This window comes from Cavia porcellus, unplaced genomic scaffold, assembly GCF_034190915.1.
Source record: "Cavia porcellus strain 051 isolate PalLab524CR breed Dunkin Hartley unplaced genomic scaffold, mCavPor4.1 scaffold_27, whole genome shotgun sequence".
Lineage (NCBI taxonomy): Eukaryota > Metazoa > Chordata > Mammalia > Rodentia > Caviidae > Cavia > Cavia porcellus.
This window is the reverse complement of record NW_026947510.1, coordinates 34227210-34249519: the sequence shown is the minus strand read 5'-3', so window position 1 is coordinate 34249519 and position 22310 is coordinate 34227210. Positions and strand designations below refer to the sequence as shown.

Genomic DNA, 22310 nt, shown 5'->3' with positions numbered 1-22310 from the left:
TGCAAGATTAGTGAAGATTCTTAATGCAGCAGGTTTGAGAGAAAATCAGAAGGCAACTTGGCCCCTCCACAAGGAAGAGGAGCACCATCTCCACTGCCACTGCCAGTCTGCAGACCAAGGCTAGAGCTAGCCAGGTACCTGCAGGGAGAAGGGTCTCTGTAGCATCCATTTACCTGTGAAAGCCTCAATGTGATCCTTCTGTACAGCTAAGTAGTATTCCAGTATTTATAAGTACCACATCTTTTTTATCCATTCCTCAGTGAATGGGCATTTGGGTTGTCTCTAAGATTTGCCTATTACAAATTGTGTTGCTAGAAACATGGGTGCACATATAGCACTGTGGTATGATGTTTTCAATTCTCCTGGGAATATGCCTAGAAGTGGAATAGTTGGGTCAAATGGGACCTCCAATCCTCATTTTTTGAAGAATCTTCACACTGATTTCCACAGTGATGCACCAGTCACCTCTCCCACCAACAGTGGAGAAGAGGTTCTTTTTCCCCACTGCCTCTCTAGCATTTGTTATTGGTAGTTTTCTTGATTCTGGCCATTCTTTCTGGAAATGGAATCTCAGTGTTGTTTTAATTTGCATTTCTCTAGTGACAAATGATGTTAACATTTTTCCATGTATTTATTTGCCATTTGTATTTCTTCATCTGAGAACTGTGTATTCGTCTCAGATGCCCATTTTTTGGATTGGGTCTTTGAAATTTGGGGTCTTGATTTTTTTTAGTTCTTTATGTGTTCTAGATAAAAATCCTTTGTCTGAGGGACAGTTGGTTAAGATTTTTTCCCAATTCATGAGTTTTCTTTTCACTCTGTTAGATATTTCTTTTGACATGCAAAAGTTTTTTAATAAGATAAGGTGATTCAGAGAAGCATTTCCTATATAGTTTGATTTTTGTCCATGAATTCTCTGCCTACCCCTGTCTTCAAGATTTCTACATTCTTTCAGATAAACTATTTTATAACAAAGGAGCAAAGATGGTGCAATGAGAAAAATCACAGATTTTTTTCATCCAACAGCACTAAAACATCTGGAATCCTACTTGTAAAAAAAGTTGTGACACAAATCTCATACCTTCAAAACATATATGTAATATAGAGCTAAAAAATAAAAACAAAAGTATAAAACTTCTCAGATGTAACACAGAAGACAATCTAGTTAGACTTAAGGTTTAACAATAAGGTTTTAAATACAACACCAGAAGTTTGATGAAAGAGAAAAGCTGATAAATTGGAATTTATTAAAATTAGAAGCCCTGTTTCATGAAAAACACTACAAACAGAATGAAAATACAAGGCACAGACTATAAGGAAATAATTGTAAATTATACACATAATAGAGATACTTTCTACAAAATATAAAAATGCCACAACTAAACAACAAGAAAAACAAACCAGTTTCAAAATTACCTAAAGAGGCAGGCATAGTACACAAATCTTTACACCCAAGAACATGTGATCTGAGGCATCGTTAGTAAGTGTAAAAAGCCAATCTAAAAAACTCCAACTTATGGCAAGCTGGAAAGGCAAAATCATCGAAACAAAAAGGTCAACGGTTTCTGGAGGTCGTGAGAGAGAGAATACATTTTTGGCACACTGAGGATCTTCAGCAGGAGGTCCTGAAACATAATCATAAAACGCAAGCTGGAGGAAAGGGAAGAGCTCCACACTAACGATACCACGATCCATTACACTGCATCTCTGGCACACTCTCTGTTCTGGTAATTACAGGTGTTTAGTGAAATGGTCTTTTGTGCTTTCTTCCTTTCAGTCCTCACATTGGAGAACTAATAAAGGAGAAAGTTCACTACACATAAAGTAAAAGTCAGCCATATTTAAGTTGTTTTCTGGGAAGGAAACTGGTAAATGCTACATACAGTATGTAGATCAAACCTATCTAAAGACAGTTTTAATTTGGGTATGGCTAGGAAATGAGTGGCAAATGCAAAGGCTCAGCTATGTCATCTCTGAAGATCGTATTGTTATGCCCACATCTAGAACCAGTTTTATCATTATCAATTATAGGGCCGGGGGTTTAGCTCAGCAGTGTAAGTCCCTGCTTGACAAATGCAAGGTCATGAGTTCAACCCCTGGTACCAAAAAGAAAATTATTATGAATTATAATGATCACACTACAGCAGTGACTTACAGGATTTATGAGAAATGTTTTTGTGTTGCATGGAAAATGATCTTAAAACATTTACTAAAAAGGAGAATACAAACAATCCAGGCCTTTTGACTGGCAACCTATATACAGAAATGCTAAAGCTGAAACAGTGAAAGAAATTACAAGACTGAGAAATATAAATCTATGTCTACTTAATAGTAGCAATCTCTGACTCTAATTTTCCAATTCTATATATCTATTGCTCTATACCTCAATCTCAAGTTTCCATTGTTAAGGGCATTGATGTTAAATTTTAATGGTTGACTGAACAGAGAATCAGAAGATGCCAAAAAATAGTTTACTAAGCTGAGGTAAATGCTACCATATATTTACATATATAATATTACCAATGGTAGATATTCTTTCACTTAAGATCAAGATGTATAAAAGAAGTCAGAGTAGTAGATGGCATTACTTTCCTTCTGACCACTTCGTAAGGAGAAAAAAATCCAAACTAAAATGTCTGCACTGGGAAGCTCCATGGGTAGTCGACACCAGATGTGATTAAATCTAAGAAAGAATAAGTAAACTGGAACAAAGACTATTGAAATTAACCAGTCAGAGGAGGAAAAAATGAATAATCCTGACAGAATTAATGATACACCATTATGAAAAACGATGTATGTGTAACAGAAATCCAGGAAGATAAAGAGAGGAAGGGATTAGAAGTTCTAATGAAATAACAAAATAGGGATGTGGATCTTTTGCAAATGGGAAGGAGTCTAAGAAAGTGGGGAGAAACAGGGATGGAAAAAAGAATTGACCTGCATTATGTACATATACCAACTCCCTGCAAAGATTATGTACTTCAAAGGTAAAAATAAGCAAATAATAAATGAAAACATGTAAAATGGGGGGATAAAAAAGTCCAAATTAATGAGGTTTTTCAGTTGAATTGGTTGAATCAAAACAAAATCAAATTTCAGAAGTCAAAGGTGGAGAGAATTTTTTTTTTTTAATTTAAGAGGAAAAAGAGAAAAACACAAAACAAACCAAAGCGGCGTAAGGGTACACGCAATACAGAACTACAAAACAAAACAAAACAAAACAAAACAAAACAAAACAAAACAAAACAAAAAACCATAACAGTAAGAAATTACCTGCTAGTAGATTACACACTATTTTCTTGAAAACAGTTCCTCAAATCACAGTATCAAAGAACACAAGGTGGACATTCAAACAGGGAGACTGCAAACAGCTGTGTTCAATGTTCCAAAAACATTGATAAAGTCAGCTATTTAACACCCCCAAACACACTTGCTGTTATATCCGTTAGAGCTCTTTTTCTTTTTTTTTTTTTTCCCTCTATTTTTTACAACAAAATTTACACATCTTGGATTTTATTACTCCTTAGTGCTTATTACTTTCTTTGGGGGGGGGAAGAATACAGTCAAATATGGCAAAACAAAGCTGTCAGTCAATACCAAGGATAGACATAGCACATGGTGTAGAACAGAGTACAAGTTTATCAACAATGGTTATCAACGTTGTCCCTTGTTTCCTTAAAAAGAATTGTCTATCTTATTAGATATTATAAAGTTGGACAAAACAGTAGAGAACAAGACCAATAAAACTTAGGCATTGTAAACATTACAGGACTTCCAAAGAAGACAATAGTCAAACCAGAATGGGTATCTTAGTGAATCTTATTGTCTTCAAAGTAGTTGCCTATGTCTTCAAACTTGATACTATCATATAGAATGGAACAGAGTCTAATCAGTCAAAACAAGATCGTGGGAGTATTACAGGACTTCAAAACAAGTTAATAGGAAATCGAAAAGAGTTACTATTTATATATCCTACTTTTTTTGAATTTTTTCTTTAATTAAGACAAACATAAGAAATGACTAAATAATTTTTTTTTGAAACAATAAGGGGGAGATTGAGATAAAACAGGACATAACAATATAACAATAGAGGTCACAGCATGACCGTTTCAATAACCTAGTACTTCACCACCTTATAACCTGACTTAATAGTAGTTACCATAGTGTCTTTTTCCTTGAAATATTTGGGTAAAACTTCATATACTCTAGCTTCAAATATTTTCATATCAAGAAGCCCAGAATAAAGCCTTTCTAATTAATGAGTGAAAACTTTATAAGGCTCCAAGGCCACCTAATGGGGAATCATGATTACCACATATTTTTATATATTTGAATCATTATTTACATTAGGGAAACTATTCGGTATTCACACATGCGAGATTGATTTATTTCACTAATGAGTATGGTCTCAAGCTGCGCCCATTTATTGATAAATATCTCAATGTGATCCTTCTTTATAGCTGAATAATACTCCATTGTATAGAAATACCACAACTTTTTTATCCATTCCTCAGTTGATGGACACTTGGGTTGTTTCCAAGATCTGGCGATTACAAATTGTGCTGCTATAAACATAGGTGCACATATATCACTGTGGTATGATGCTTTCAGTTCTTCTGGGAATATGCCTAGAAGTGGAATAGCTGGAATAAATGGGATTTCCAGTCCCAACTTTTTGAGAAATCTCCAGACAGATCTCCACAAAGGCTGTACCAGTCTACACTCCCACCAGCAGTGCAGGAGAGTTCCTTTTTCCCCACAGCCTCTCCAGCATTTGTTGTCGGTTTTCTTGATCCTGGCCATTCTTTCAGGAGTGAGATGGTATCTCAGTGTGGTTTTAATTTGCATTTCTCTAATGACCAATGATGATGAGCATTTTTTCATGTATTTATTTGCCATTTGCATTTCTTCATCTGAGAATTGCATATTCATCTCAGATGCCCATTTTTGGATTGGATCTTTGAATTTCGGAGGTCTGAGTTTCTTTAATTCTTTGTATGTTTTAGACAAGAGGCCCTTGTCTGAGAGAGAGTTCACTAAAATCTTTTCCCAGTTTGTGGGTTTTCTTTTCACTATGCTGGAGATTTCTTTTGACATGCAGAAACTTTTTAATAAGAAGTGGTCCCATTTATTGATTCTGGGAAGTATTTCCCGTGCGGTTTGAGTCCTGTTCATGAATTCTTTACCTACTCCTATGTCATGGAGAGAATTTTAAATTAGCAAAAGAAACACTACTAATACCAAGGAAGACTGAAGCAAAGATTATTAGTAAATTTCACACCAGAAATCTTGAAAGTTAAGAGAGAGTAGGATAATACATTTAAATATTGAAAGAGGAAAATCCACCAATCACCAGTATTATACCTGGTACAGTTGTCCTATAGAAATGCAGAGATAAAAATTACAAAATAAAGAAATGCTGAGGAATTTAATGACAGCTAGTTCTATCTTATTTTTTTAAATAATGATTTTAAGGATATGAATTAAAATGCAATTGGATGTGGGACACACACTTATAATCCAGCACTCAGGAGGCTGAGGCAGGAGATCATCATGAGTTCAGGGACAGCCTGAGTTACATAGTGAGTCCAAGGCCAGTCTGATCTACATAGTGCGACTGTGTCTCAAAATAAATAAAATAAAATAAAATGTAAAAACCTGAATATAAATAAGTCATGGATAAGGCTAAACATATACTTAAGTTCAGAATTCGCTAATATTACAGTGATGGAGCATAAAGCATTTCCAACTCTAGCATAAAATATTAAAAGCAAACATTAATAGTAGCAGTAAATATATTTACTGATTATGCAAAATATAGAAATGATACATATAATAATAGCAACAATCTAAAATGTAAAAGAAAACAAAAGTAGATATATATAATTTCTATATGCAATTAAAGCAAAGTCACTCAACATAAATTAGCATATGAGCATATACTATATGTAGTGAGCTCTTGCACTAGCTCATTGGGTAAATGGGTACCACACAAACAAATGAAATCAAATCAAACAACCCCAATAGTCATCAAACTGCAATGGAAGAGAGAAAGAGTAGAAAAAAAGCACTACAAATGATTAGAAAACAGTAAACAGGGACAAGGGTTTAGTTTAGCAGTTGTAAGCATCTGCCCTGGCAAGCACGAGGGCATGGGTTCGAGCCCCACTACCAAAAAAAAAGAAAAGAAAACAATAAACAGATGCCAGTAGAACTCATTACATACACATGAGTTCATTTAATATAAAAGGACTGAATCAAAACACAGAATAAAAATCCAGGTCCAAGGATTTAGTTCAGTGACATAAGCACCTACCTGGTAAGGGTGAAGTCATGAGCTTTATCCCTGGTACCAAAAATAAATAAATAAATAAAAATCCAAATAATCTCTGTCAAGACCCATATTAGCTTTAAAGACAAACGTTGGTGTTTGGTGCTACAGTATACGAAGTTATACTCAAAGATTTCAAGGAAAGAGACACTATGGTAACTACTTTTATGTCAGGATATCTTGTAGTTTAACACTATTTTGCTTAAATGGTTACGTTTTGACCTGTGCTGTTTTGTTGTTATGCCCTCTTTTATCTCAATCTCCTTTTGTTAATTATTTACTTTTTTATTCTTATCTTTTTAATTAAGGGAAAAATAAAAAATAGCAGGATACATTATAGTAACCTACTTTGATTTCCTATTAACTTGATTTGAAACCCTGTATTGCCCCCACCATTTTGTTTTGACTGATTTTCCCCTATTCTGCTTAGCTTGATAGTACCAAGTTCGAAAGTATAGGCAACAACTGTGAAGACAATAAGATTCATTATGATGCCCATTCCGGTTGACTATTATCTTCTTTTAAAGTCCTGTAATGTCTCCAATGCTTTGGTGTTATTCTTTACTGTTTAGTTCAATTTTATTATAACTGCCAATTCTTCTTAAAATAGCAAGAGGCGTTATGGTAACCATTGTTGATCGCCTTGTATTTTGTTTTTACATTATCTATTATGTCCACCCTTTTGATTTGACTGACTCTGTTCTGATATGTTGCATTTGGTTTTACTCTCTTCAAAAAAAGTAATAAGAACTGTGGGAGTATAAAACCCAAAATGTGTAATTGTCATTGTACAAAAGAAAAGACAGTGCTCTAAAGGTTATAACTGCATATATGTCTAAGTGTATATGATAGATAACCATATTACTGAGTTTTGTTGGATCATTGGACAAAACTGTTTGCAGTCTCACTGTTTGAAAGTCCACTTTATATGCTTTAATTTTGTAACTTGAACAACTATTTCTAAGAGGAAAATACGTAATCTATTAACTAGTGATTTCTTACTGTTTATTTTTTAAATTTGGTATTACTTGTACCCTTTTTCTGTTTTTTTTCTTTTTCACCTTAAATAAAATTTTAAAAAAAGACAAACATTGGCTAAAATGAATTGATAGAAAAAGATATGCTATGCAAATGTCAAATAAAGAGAATAAGGGTGACTATACTTATTGCAACAGAAAAATCCTTATGCCAAAAGCTGTAATAAAAAACAAAATTCATTATGTAATGATGAAGGGGTTATTTAGCAAGATAATTACAAATAATAATATACCCAAAAACCAGATCGCCTAAATGTACAAATGTATTACTAACAAAAATGAAAGAAGAAATAAACAGCACAATAATAATACTAGGCTATTTTAATATATCATTCCCAAATATAGATAAATCATGTAAGCAGAAAATGAACAAAGAAGCCAGGCATGGTGGCACACTCCACTAATCCCAGCACTCAGAGGCCAAGGCAGGAGAATCACTGCAAATTTGAGGACAACCTGGGCTAAAAAGTGAGCCCAAGGCCAGCCTGAACTGCATAGTAAGACCCTGTCTCAAAAAGACAAAAAAGAAAAAGAAAAAAGGAAGGAAGGAAGAAGAAGGAAAGAAAGAGAGAGAGAAAGAAAGAAAGAAAGAAAGATAGAAAGAAAGAGAAAGAAAAGAGAAAGAATGAAAGAGAGAGAGAGAGAAAGCAAGCAAGCAACAAAGAAACAAAGAAAATGAACAAGAATACACAGTAATAATACTGCTGGCCAAACTGACCTAATAAACACCTACAGTAAATTCCATTCAACAGCAACAGAACACAAATCATTCTCATGCACCCATGGAACATTCTTCAGAGCAGATCATATATTAGGCAAAAAAATAATACTTAAACACATGTTAAAAGAATAATGTCATCTCAACTATCTTTTCTAATAATGATGGTGCAAAATCAGAAATCAACAAGAGAAAATGGATAAGTAAAACTAATGGAAACTTTCTTGAACAGTAAGCAGAAGAAATCAGAAGAGAACTAAGAAAATATCTTAAAACAAACTGAAATAGAAATGCAGAAAAACAGAAATACAGAGAAAACAGCCCAAAAATAACATTTTGAGCTAGAAAGACCTACTTTAAAAAAAAAAAAAAAAAAAAACTCTCAAATACTCTAAATTTACATGAGCACAAATTAGAAAAATCACAACCTAGGCCAAAAAATGGAAGGAAATAAAGATCAGAGTATAAATAAATAGCTAAATAAATAAGAGAAAAAGATAAATTTATTAGTTGGTGTTTGTAAAGACAATTTAAAAACTTTACTTTGACTAACAAAGAAAATTGGGAGAATTCTATTAAGTATAATAGAAGATATTATAACTCTTACCATAAAATGCATAACTATTTTGTGATATAAGAAAGAGTATCTGTCTAACATAAATGAATCTGGACACCATAAATCTAAGCAAAATTAGCCCAAAAAAAACAATAAAAAAAGACTTTGAATGCAACGAAAAAAGTACTCAATCTCATAAAAACAGAGTAGGCTTGAGGGAAATTCCAGGTTGGGGGAAAGGGGACACAGTAGTTAAAAGGTATAAACATTCAGTTAAGAGACTGCTGGGGAGTTAGCTCAGTGGCATAAGCGCCTGCCTGACAAGAGCAGAGTCATGAGTTTGATCCCCAGTACCAAAAAATAAAAGAGAGAAATCAACAATGTCTGAAGAGTCACTTTACAGAACGGTGACTCTGTTTAACAATGTTGTATATCTGAGATTTGCTTGAGAGATCTTAAATGTTCTTACTACACACACAAAAATATTGTAATTATGCTAGGTAATGGATGTGTGAATTAACCTGACTATGGCAAACATTTCACAGTACATATGTGTATTAAATCAATTTCTTTTAGCTTATGTTCTTATAATTTTATTGTCAATTATAAAACAGTAAAGCAAAAAGAAAAAATAGATGAAACATGAGGAAATATCGTATAATTGTAAACATGAAAATTGTAACATGAGTAAACAATTTCAGAAACAAATTAGGAAAGAGGTTCTTGAGACTTTGTGTGCAAAAGGGGTCTGCCGCAGTTTCTGCCACATGAAAAGGGCTCAGTCAGTGCCCACTTTAGCATGACATGATGAATGACTAAAAACGTAAGTACGTGGAATTTTTCACAAATGAAATAGTTGATCACATCTCTAAAATTCTACAAGTATCTCTTACACATAGAGACGTTATTAGCTATCTTTATAATGATGGGTTCGATTCAGACTACATGACTACAGAGAACGTGTATTTCCTAAGTAGATCTCCATCATCTCACAAACAGTCCCTTTTCCAAGATGACAAGAGATATCATTCCAGCCCCATCTTCTATAATGAAAATGCCTTAACTCAACACAATGCTCGTTCTCATCATTGGGCTCACCTTCTTGCCAGAATCTGAAAGAGAAAAATCTGAGGGTATTTTTTCCAATAGAAAGCAGGTGGGACCTGGTAATGATCTCTATGGATGTTGGTCAGATACGCCCAAATTAACTGCTCCCCCACTTCATAAGCAGCTCCTCCTTCACCTGCACGCCTGGCATTTCCCTTGGAGATGGTGCCCACATCACTTAGTACCCTCCCACCTTCTTGCATTAAGTATCCTCCCAGGAGATATCACATAGCCTTTCAGGTATCTGTCCATCTTTAGATCCTGTTCACTCTGGTCCAGTGCATCAATATATTTCTGTATTTTTTAATGAAATTATTTAGATGCCTGCAGATTTAGATAAAGTCTCTAATTTTCTTTTATTCAAGTTTTCTTGCATATATTATTTAACTTTCTTGATTTCCACATTTCCCACCTAAAAATTGGGACTAGAGTAAGTAACATCACTATATACTTAGCACAGATGTGAAGGTCAAATATACTAAAATATTTGAGGGCTTTTACAGAATTATATAAATATAAAATATTATACAAGTATTTGATTTTAAGGATTTTGCTTTCTGGGAAATAATAAATCTCTTTTTGTTGTTTTGTTTTTTGTTTTTTTGGGGGGGGGTTGTCTTTTTGAGACGGATCTCACTAGCTTAAGTTCACTTTGTAGCCCAGGCTAATCTCGAACTCATGATGATCCTCCTCCCTCAGCCTGATGAGTGCTGGGATTATAGACATGTGCCACTATGCCCAGTTTAGAAATAGTAAATCTTCATTAGAATTTTAATCACAGTGTATTTTTATATAAAGAAAAGATTAACAGCAAAGTGGAATCCACCTGAATTGGAGGACCATTGTTGAGTGACATTTGCTGAATTATTCACAATGCTAAGCTCTAAAATTTCATGATACTTTATGGCTGATTAATACTCCATTGTGTACATATACCACAGTTCACTTAGCATTCATCTGTCAGTGTGCAGATAAGCTGGTTCCACATTTTAGCTATGGCGGGTTGTGTTGTAATAAATATGAGTATGCAATTCCTACAGCAGGTTGATTTAACAGCTCATCTTTATAAAGGAGAAAAGATAACATAGACTTTATACGGGTCTTGTAATGAATAAAAAGATAATAAAGCTATTAACTCTGTACCTAACAGTTTATACAAGGTTGAGCTATTTTCATTTCAGAAGTTAGAACTGGAATACCACAAATTTCCGAGATGATCCAGGACCAGGATTCTTTAAACTTTACTCACGCAACACTTTCGTTGTATGGTGTCTGATCGACCCACTGCCAATCTCGCTGACCTTCTGGATCTGACAGTCCTATATAATAATCAATATCCTTTTTCAGATTCTGGATGATGAAATCCTGGGGGTGGTGAAAAACATGAATAGAGTAATCATCTGTGGAGCACTCATCTTGAACAAGATTCTCTTTCTTTTTAAAAGAAGTTTTATATTTTCTTTAATTTTTAAATTATTAGATTAACTGTAGAAATTTTCAAAATTATGTGATAATTAGATAATCACATCCAATGCAAAATGATTAAACCAAGGTAGTTAACATGTACATATCCTTAAACATTTTTAATTTTTTATATTTATATTGGTTATACAAATTAATGAGCTTGATTTTGGCAGATTTGTATATGCACATAATATAGATCTAACCCCACCTCTGACACCCTCCTTGCCCTATCCTTCCCTCTAGTTTCACACTGGGAGAATTTCAACTTGTATACTATATTTGGATTATATTCATTCTTCTTATTATCTGTTTTTATAACTCCCTCTAATTCTCCCTTATATTCCTTTACACTTGTCTGATCATAGTCACAATTCTACTTTTTTGTCATCTTTTTTAGATTCTACGTATTGAGAAAACATACTCTGACTTATTTCATTCAACATGATGGTCTCCAGGTCCATTCATTTTCTTATTGTTACAGTTTGTGCCAGGATGTCCCCCCAAAGACTCATGGGATCATGGTGGGGGGCTTTCAAAGGTGGCTGAGTCTAGCATTTGTGATTGGCTCATTGTCTAGTGCTGGGATTGGCAATGTGAATGCTGCACTTATCCAGGGGTGAGTAGCCAGCATACTGAGTACAAGGGAGGAGAAGAGGCTTATTCTCCCCACATTTTGCACTTGCTGCTTTTTTCTGTCTTCTGCCACTTCAAAGTGTTGCCCCTGTGCCATGCCACTCTGCCTTGGAGCCAGCTGATTATGAACTGAAATCTCCACAAACTGTGAGCTAAATAAACCCTTCCTTTCTTAATTTGGAGTGTGGGATATTTTGTCTCGGCAATGAGAGAAAAGTAACCAAGGCACCTATCAATAACAAAATTTCATTATACTTTATGAGTGATTAATACTCCATTGTGTACATATACCACAGTTCACTTAGCATTCATCTGTTGGTGCACAGATAAGCTGGTTCCACATTTTAGCTATGGCGGATTGTGTTGTAATAAATACGGGTATGCAATTCCTACAGCAGGCTGATTTAACAGCTTCCAGTATATACCAAGGAGTGGAATAGCTGGATGAAATGGTAGCTCTATTTTTTTTGAGGAATCTGCATATCAATTTCTATACTATCTATATTAATTTGCATACTCACCAACAGTGTACAAGATTTCTTTTTTTCCCTCACATTTTCGCTATTAATATTAAAAGTTGATTTTATATCCTTCAACTTTGATGAATTTATCAACTCTAAAACTCTTTTGGTGGAGACTTTAGGTCTCCAACATATAGGATCATCTCAAACAAGATGTTATTATATATGTGTTTTTGCTGAGAAAGCTTTATTCTTCAGTTTGGGATATTGGTGTTGTGGTAGAAAGCTTTCAATAAAATAGAAAAGAGAGTACCCCTCAGTCTTTACATCCATTTCTAGTTCCTGATGCATTAAAACTAACCTGCTCCATCTAATGGATATAACAGCAAGTGTGTTAGGGGTGTTAAATAGCTGACTATATCAATGTTTTTGGATCATTGAACACAGCTGTTTGCAGTCTCCCTGTTTGAATGTCCACCTTGTATTCTTTGATACTGTGATTTGAGCAACTATTTTCAAGATGATAATATGTAATCTACTAACAAGTGATTTCTTACTGTTATGGTTTTTTTTTGTAGTTCTGTATTACGTGTACCCTTACACCGCATTGTTTTGTTTTGTGTTTTTCTCTTTTTCCTCTTAAATTAAAAAAAAAAAAACTAATCTGCTCCAAAAGAAACAGTTGCAATATATATGGGGTTGAGTAGGAGGATCAACGTATTTTTGCATGAAATTCAAATTTGTAATTTCAACACTTAAGTATTTTATATATTGTGAACTGCATAATTCAGAGGGGCAATAAGTTAAATAGGGAGATAAAATTAAATAATGGAGATACAATTAGCAATCGAGAAATAGATTATATTACTGATTTTTTGTCATCTTTTTTTAGATTCTATGTATTCGAAAAAACATACTCTGACTTATTTCATTCAACATGATGGTCTCCAGATCCATTCATTTTCCTATTGTTATGGTTTGTGCCAGGATGTCCCCCCCAAAGACTCATGGGATCATGGTGGGGGGCTTTTCAAACATCTCAAACAAGATTAATTTGACTTCTTTTCCTCTTTGTATCCCTTTCATTTATTTACCTCGCATAATTGCTGTGATAAATTTTGAGATCTATATTGTATAAGAATATTGAGTATTTATATCCTTGCTTTATTTTTGATCATACATAAAATATTTCATTTTTCCCAATGTAGAATGATGTTGGCTGTTGGTTTGTCATATATGATCATTACTATATTGTTGAATAATCCAATACCTAATTTCTTCATGACTTTTATCATGAAAGGATGTTAAATTTTATCAATTGAAATATGTCACTTGAAATGACCATGTGATTTTATCTTTGATTCTATTTATGTGGTGTATGGCATTTCTTGATTTGCATATGTTGAACCATCTTTGCTCTGGAATGAAGTTAAATTGATCAAGGTAAATGATCTTATAATGTGCTTTTGAATTATTTGTATTTTATTAAAAATATTTGCATTGGGGCTGGGGATTTAGCTCAGCAGCATAAGCACCTGCCTTGCAAGCAGGCCGTCGTGAGTTCGATCCCCAGTACCGATAAAAAGGAAAAATATTTGCATTATGTCTGTAACTTTCTTTGTGGTATGTGTGTGCCTATGTGTGTGTATTTGTGTGTGTGTGTGTGTGTGTGTGACTCTGATATCAACTGAATTCTATAATGTCAAAGAAATATGAAGGGCAGGGGGCAAAGCACCTTCCTGGCAAGCACAAGGTCTTGAGTTCAATTCCCCATGCCAAAAAAAAAAAAAAAATGAAAAGGGAAATATCCAGGAATAGTCACATGTGTCTCCTAGAAGTGCATGCTTTTAGCTGACTAGGGCAGGGTCAAAGACATCACTTGTGAGTCTGATTTTCATTATATGCACAAACAGTTGCTGTCTATGATCACAGTGAGTTTTCATCTCAGACTCACTCTCCTCTTGTCTTCACTAAGATATAGCATTCTTCCAGGTTCTACACAAGGAAATATTAATAGATTTAATCATTTTCCTTTCAAAACATCAGAAATAGGTTGGGAATATAGCTCAGAGGCATAACCACATGCCTGGCAAGTGTAAGTTCCTGAGTTTAATTCCACATACCAAAAAAAAAAAAAAATCACCAATATAATCTATTTCTGGATTGCTGATTGTATCTTCATGATTTAATTTTATTTCCCTATTTAACTTATTGTCCCCTGAATTATGCAGTTCACAATATATAAAATACTTAAATGTCAAAATTACAAATTGGAATTGCATGCAAATTCATCCTCCTACTCAACCCCATATATATTGCAACTGTTTCTTTTGGAGCAGGTTAGTTTTAATGCATCAGGAAGCAGAAATGGAATGTAAAGACTGAGGGGTACTCTCTCTTCTATTTTATTGAAAGCTTTCTACCACAACACCAATATCCCAAACTGAAGAATAAAGCTTTCTCAGCAAAAACACATATATAATAAACAAGGATCAGTTTCCATCATCTTTTTAGACTGTACCTGCTCCTCTTCAGTGTTGATCACCAGCAGATGAGCCTCCATGCTAGAGCAGCTCTCCTTGCTCTCATTCCATGGTTTGGAGTGGGTAGAAATAAAGTAGCAGTGGGAACTAAATGACTTCCAATTCTTTGGGCAACAGCTCCAAACCTTTTCTTTATTGGGAAATATAAATACAATACAAAAACAGCGTTTAAAATGTGTGCATTACTAAAATGAAGGCCTGAAAGCCACCATGTGGAATCTGCTAGAACTCATAGAATTTACATCAAACCCTCCATTTATTATTTTCTTTCTATTATATGTCTGTTGCTCAGTTGGAAGATTTCATTGTCTTTCCTGCCTTTCAGTCGTTAAGACAACCAACTGAACCGACTGAAACCTAATGTTTAAATGAGATTCTAAGAATATAAGGCAAAAATGCCATGGTTTTCAGAAAATAATTCATCATCCCAAGAACCAGAAAGTTCTCAAATTTTATTTAATGACAATCAATACATGCTAACAACATAAAAAAGAAAAACAATAGGGCTATCTTATAAGGATCTTTCATGATAAAAATGTTTCAACAAGAATTAACAATCTTCTGACAATATACAATCTATTAACTAGTGATTTCTTACTGTTTATTTTTTTGAAATTCTGTATTACTTGTACCCTTTTCTGTTCTGTTTTTTTCTCTTTAAATAAAATTTTAAAAAAGAACAATCTTCAAACGATAGAAAGCTTCCTCAAAGAAATACTAAAGAACAGAACAAAAATTTCATATTGAAAATACAATAAGCCGGGCGTGGTGGCTCACGCCTGTAATCCCAGCACTCGGGAGGCTGAGGCAGGAGGATTGTTGCGAGTTCAAGACCAGCCTGGGCTACAAAGTGAGCTCAAGGCCAGCCAGAACTGCATAGCGAGACCTCATCTCAAAAAAAAAGAAAGAAAAGAAAATACAATAACCTTTTAAAAGATCAGATGGGTTTAACAACAGAATACAGAGGACAGAAATCAGTGAATAGGCAGAGAAGACAATGGGAACTACAACTGAACAGACATAAAATAGAAAGAAAAACAATAAATGGAGGGTAGTATTGTGTTCCTAAACCAAACAACGAAGTTAAAAAATATATGAACTGATGCCAGGGAAAGAATAAATTTAAAAATATATCAGTATAGCTGTTTACAGTTATGAAGAAAATAAGCCACAACACAGAAGTCTTCAAAATTAGCATAAACCAAGAGAATCCAATCATCATTTTTAGAACACTCCACTCAGAAGAGGAATATCCTTTCTTTAGAAAGTTGAAAACATATAGAGTATCCTCCAACTGACTCAAATGAAGAAAACAAGAAAATCTACAAACACTGGGAACTAAATGACACCCTTTTACATACATAAGGTCAAAGAAGAATCAAAATAAATAAATATAAAAAGGAAAAAGACAAAAAAAAGAATTTGATAAAAACACAACATGTCTAATTCTGTAGGATCCAGGATAAAAGTAACAAGGGACCTTGAGAAAAGTGGTGGATTCTAGGATAAGTAGAGGAAATATGTAACATGAGCCTGTAAAGTTTTGCAATGCAAGAAAGTAAGAAAGTGAGAAAACAAAAGCACATAATTAGTAATATGTCAAAGGGACACCAGAACCAATGGCCATGTCAAAATAAAGAGAACCTCTGAGAACCCTCACTAATGTACATTCTGTGTCAAAAGATAGGAAGCACATTTCTTCAGTTCAAATGTGTGGACCTCACATAACAACTGTTCAGTGTACTGTGGAAAAAGGAAGAGAAAACAAAAGGTTTACAGTGGAAAAACCTGAACAAAACTACCTCACTTAAGGGATAAATGTCAATACCAAAAGGAAAAAAATCACCATAATAATATATACTGTACATAGTATATAATCAAATTAGCATTTTACACTTGCTACCTTCATGCCAAAAGCCAATAATCCCAATCTAATTATCAAAAAACATCATCCTGTAACAGAGAGACATCCTGAAATACACCAACCAGTACTGTTCATAGCAATCAGGATCATCAGAAAAAAAGAAAATCTATAAAACTACCACAATCAAAAAAAGACTAAAAAAGACATGACAACTAAAAGGAATGTTGCACCTTGTAAGGAATTCTCAAAGAAAGAAAGAACGGTAGGTGAAAATTGAGAAAACACAAATATAGTCATGAATTGTACTGTTAGTAACGCTGATTCATTAATCAGAATAAATTCCCTTGTTATTGTAATATGTCACTAATAGAGGAGAGTATACATTATGTCCCCAGAGTGGGTTTTACATACTATCTTTTCAGGTTATCTGCTTATTTTTGTAGATATAAAAATGTTCTTAATAATAAGTTCATTTAAGAGAGGCGAGGAGACAGGAATAACCAGATATGGAACTTGGGATCTCATGCTTGCCAGGCAGGCACTGTGCTGCTGAGCTATATCCCCAGCCCTAATTTTTAAATAATTCACATTTGTCATAATGTAGGCACCATCATCATTTTCATCAAATGATTCTGAGATGTGCGAGAAAGAGCAGTGAACACAGAAAGAAGCAAAGGCAGAAGAAATCCAAAAACAATATAACCTTTACTACATTCAATCCTTGCATAGACAAATTAAGGTGCACACATAAGATATTTGTTCACTGGAAGCTTACAATGACTAGATTTTACTTCTCACTAGGATCTTCCTGAGATCCTAATTAGAAACAGTGTTATGTTCCTTACATGCTATAGTAAGCAATGCCAGTCTAGATACATTAAGTTTTACCTTGTGTGGTCGAATTGCTTTTCACACACTCCAATTCTGTATGAACTAGTCCATTTACATTCGTTTTTTCTTCAAGATGCCGAGAATATTTTTGAAATAAAACTAGAAAAAAGTAAAAACCAATCATTTTCCTGGTAGCACACTAATTATGTTACTTTCTTTAATTCCCTCTAGAAGCAAAGCTGTATAAATGTGTAATTATGTGAATAGACAAAGACTGGCTGGAGACGATTTCCCATCACTCCACAGTCAATGGGATCCTAACCCTACTGACTTGTAAGCATAGATGTCTCCAGGAATAGCTGAAAGATCACTAGTGCAAAAAAAGACAGACACAATATTTCCATTAAAATAGAACAATATTTCCCATACTGTCCTTCAAATATCATGTAAAATACATATGAAGATTAAATCTTGGGAAAGGGAGGAATTCTCTAATTCTCATGGGTTCTGAGTTAACTTTAAAAAAAATAGAAAATTAAACAAAAATAATCCAACCTTAAATCAGGAGAACTTGCTCTCCTTCCCTTCTTTCCTTTAACTCTCTCTATCTTACTGGCTCTGACCCCCCCAGAGTACCAACCTTACCCACCATTCTTAGACTAATACTCTTCTTGTGTGATATTGTTACCTGCTGCCTTCCAAATTCACTTCTCCATCCTGAATCCAGACTAATGTATCTTCCTCGAGACATGTACATTTTAGGTTTAACTCAGCATCCCAAACTTAAATCATCCACTTACAACCTAAACTTGGTTCTCATTCTGTATTGCCTCCCTCTCTTAATTTACCAAGTCAGTATAGGAGTGATATACAACCCCTCTAGGTTTTTATGCAAGTATTTAAATGTTCATCAACACTCTATCTGCTTAGTTCTATCTTTTTTTATCACACAAGCCACCTCTTCCTCCATTCTTCACTGTCTTTAGATCAAACCCTCACTATTTCTCAACTGGGGTGATGTATTAGCCTTCTCCTTTCCTTCAAGCACACTTCTACACGTCAAATATGATTATATTAATTACCTGCATCAAATTATTTCATAGTTCTCCATGACTTTGTCACATTGTAAAAATAGCTGCAATTTATAGACAGTTGTTTTATTCACGACTTTCAACAATTTGCAGCTTATCCAATCTAGAACAAAGGCCTGTCTTCTCTAATTCTTGAAGGTGGATGCTATTTAAGCCTTCCTTTGGATGATAAAATGTGAAGAGCCCTCTGCATACTGGATCCAACTCAAGCTAGAAAGTCTGCAAGGTGCCAGGTGAACACAGCTGGGCTTGCCTAATGAAGGATGGCAGAAATGTGTCTCTAATTACCCCTGTGATTTCAGCTGTCATCCTCTTCCTCAGAAGCCAAGTTGCCTGTGACAGCTCCCTGACTACTCATGCTTGAGTGAGCTCAGCCAAGACCACATTATCCTCCCACTGAGATCATTCTAAGTGGCCAACCCCACAAACATGAGATAAATAGTATTTGTACTTTGCTACACTTTAGACTGGTTAATGAAGCAGGAAAGATACTTTATAAATTAGTCTTAGGGAAAAATACACTGTTAATGCTATACAACACTCATGATCTGATCCTTGATAATGTCTCTCTCTGCCTGTAGGTTCATTTCTTCCTTTATCATGTAACACTATATATTCCATCTATGCATACTTACATTTATTCCCATTTCCCTGCGCTCTCATATGTCTGTGCTGTCCTTGGTACATATAATTCTAGATGCCCTCTCCCCCCAGGAAGCCTATTCAGGTTCCAAATTTCTTGTGACCATATACCAAATGGCTCTTAGTAATTAGCACTTTTTGAATGACAAAATAAATGAAAGATCCAAAATGTGCTAAATGTATTCTTTTAAAAATTTTGATAAATTCTATTAGCCAAAATATGTAAACCTATATACCATTTTCTACATTGAAACTTAGATCTCACACAGTCTTTGGTGAACCAAAATAATTCAAATAAAATTCACTGGAGAAGACTTCCTGAACTATTACTCCCTATCTTCCCTCTTCTCTGTCCGCTCATCCCAAAACAACTGTCTGTACTCTTAAAGTAATTCCCACTAAAGTTATACACACTTTTTCTCATTTACCGAGTCTAATACTAATATGATGCCTCATAGATTTCCCTCTACAGAGCCAACACATACACACGCATTTGCTCTAAAGAGAATGGATTCCATTATTTTTGCAGTCGAGGAACTAAATCCAAATAAAGACCAAAACTCTTCATGAATTCCCATAAATTCCCAGATGAAATTTCTTTTTCAGCTTTCTAGGTGAACCTTTTGTTTTGTTTTGTTTTGTTTTGTTTTGTTTTGTTTTGTTTTGTTAGATGAACCTAGTGTTAAATGAGAGTTTCCAATGAACACCTTTTCTTCACATAAGGTACACATTGCTTTATTGCTTCAAATGTTGCACTTACTGATAGAAGGGACAGATGATAAGATTGTCTTCAGCAAAAAGAGTATCAGCAATGAGGCCACAAGCAGCTTAGAAAGACCAGGATTACTTTTGTGAGAGATGACCTTCTCTTTGGGATCTAAAGAAGAAACTAAGTTATTTACTTACTTCAGAAACAAATTCTGCTTTTAATTCATCTTCCTCCTCATCTTATTCTTCCTCTTTTTTTTTTTTTTTTTTGTACTGGCATTTGAACTTACAACCTTGTGCTCACCAGGCAGATGCTTATACCACTGAGCTAAATCCCCAGCCTTCTTCCTTTTTTTGCATGGCAGATAGTCATTAATAGGATGAATATTTGAAATGATACAAAAATTGGATAAGAAAGAAATTATAATGTTCATAGTAGAAACTTTACCAAATTCATAAAAGCATAAATTTTATCTTTTAAAGTAACCATTTTTATCCTTTTAACCATTATTAAATTATATAGATACATTATCTCATGATACAGCATATAGAAATCTGACTTACTGTTTTCTCTTATGATGAATCATAAACATTTTTATATCACTATGTTTTCTTCTTCACATATAGCTGCATAGTATTTCATTACATATTTAAATACTCTTTGAGATTGTTTCTCACTTTAAATGATGTGATAGTAGACAAATCTTTATAATCTTATTTCACATTTTCAAGGTAAGGTCAGTCTTCATAGTCATCATCTCATAGTTAGAAACCATTTAAGGGCAGGGGTGTAGCTTAGTGGTAGAGCACTTGCCTAGAATCCATGAACCTGGGATCAGTCCCCAGCACTAGAGAAAAGCAAAACCTTCTATCAGGATAAAAGTACCAGGCAAATAAAATCATTTTCTTAAATTTACCATATATTGTCAAGTGGAGAGGAAGAATACTTCAGTGTCACATGATATGACTTAATTATTAGAAAAAAGTATTTATATATAGATGTAGATGGATATGCATTAAAGTGCAAATCAAAGTTTTTTAATGATTACAATAAAGACAGAATCACGGATCTTTTATTTCTCAACATACAGTTCCATAGCCTCCCTTAATGCCTCTATTTACAAGCAACTCAATCTGCTGAGACGCTGGTGCTTCTCCAGCATGGACACTAAGAGAACCAGCCACTAACACCACCTGTGTCCTGTTATTAACCTTAGCTTCATCATTCACCTCATTATTAACTGAAACTACTATAAAATAATCTTCTTACCTTCTGCAGAGCCTGAATAAAGTCCTGAAAACTTTGATTCATTTCTGAACCTCACTTCAGCACGAATCTTTTTGGGAGTCATGTTGAGAAGACACTTTCTACTTTCTCAGAAAATATGCTCCAGATCTGCCTTAAAGCATGTTATAAATAGGGAACAAACACGTTGGTAAATTGCTCAATCATTCAACAAGATTATATCACTCACAATAAAAGGTCAAGGATCCTGAGGGAAGTCTCACAAGAATTAAGCCAGAGTGGGTAGCCACTCGATCCACACACAGAGGCCCAGTTCCCAAGACCAGCACTGAAACCTGTGAACATACTAAAATTATGACATTGTAACAAAAGTGGGAACTCATATGGCAGGGGAAGAAACTAGGAAGGAAATGAAGAGAGGAACCAAGAAATTAGAAGTCTTTCCTGATAACTCTGGTGTATGAACCCATTACAAAAGAGATGTGTTTTCAAGTCAATTGTAATTATTTATGAACCAGTCAAAGTGAGCAAACACTTGTGCACATTACATTCACTGCATCATTTGTGGCTAATTGAACAATTTATTTGTACCACATTTTAAGAATATCATTGACACAAACTCAGATGTCATCCTCCCCTTTTTCCTACTCTACTGTGGTAGAAAGTAACAACTTAGATCTTATTCTTCCTGAAGCTGTACCTCTCTGCTCTTGGCTTATCCCTGCTGTTTATCCATAATTAACTCAGTTGCAAAGATAGTAGACTTTAACTTTTTGGAGTTTTCCAAGCAGTAGGACTTTCACATTATCTGTGATGGTCCCTGATAGTTTAAGCGACTGAAGTCTCTCATGGTGGCCCTGGATAGCTTATAATAACAAGAACATCCAGTGGGGGACTGACCATGCTGGGAGAAGCCATGTGATTCAAGTATAGGGATTTTGAGCCTTGAGCTATCCACCTGAGCCAGAAAGGCATGCTGGAGATGGATTTCAACTTTATGACCCATAATGCAATCAATCCTGCTGTATAATGAACTCCAGTAAAATCTCTTGAGCATCAAAGCTCAAAATAGTTTCCA

General features: G+C 34.5%; 1 protein-coding gene across 2 annotated transcripts; it reads right to left on the bottom strand.

Annotated features, from left to right (window-relative positions):
* Positions 1-8610: 8610 nt before the first annotated feature.
* Positions 8611-21535, bottom strand: Clec4a (C-type lectin domain family 4 member A). Of its 2 annotated transcripts, none has more exons than XM_063238185.1 (6): positions 21257-21535; positions 20039-20167; positions 17603-17704; positions 14829-14980; positions 10999-11114; positions 8611-9754 (listed from the first exon to the last, which is right to left on the bottom strand). In XM_063238185.1, the coding sequence occupies exons 1-6, from the start codon at positions 21336-21338 to the stop codon at positions 9592-9594; spliced, it is 744 nt and encodes a 247-aa protein (XP_063094255.1). In that variant the 5' UTR covers positions 21339-21535; the 3' UTR covers positions 8611-9591. The 2 variants fall into 2 exon arrangements, with proteins under 2 accessions (XP_063094255.1, XP_013008475.1); XM_013153021.2 differs by having other exon boundaries at positions 8615-9754; positions 20039-20155; positions 21257-21532.
* Positions 21536-22310: the final 775 nt, after the last annotated feature.

Excerpts from the sequence above, each read along its gene's own strand:
- Clec4a (XM_063238185.1), bottom strand. The coding sequence starts at position 21,338 with ATGACTCCCAAAAAGATTCGTGCTGAAGTGAGGTTCAGAAATGAATCA. Across the intron at positions 14,981-17,602 it reads AAGCAATTCGACCACACAAG|AAAAGGTTTGGAGCTGTTGC; the intron begins GTAAAACTTAAT and ends TTCCCAATAAAG. Across the intron at positions 11,115-14,828 it reads TCAACACTGAAGAGGAGCAG|GATTTCATCATCCAGAATCT; the intron begins GTACAGTCTAAA and ends CACCACCCCCAG.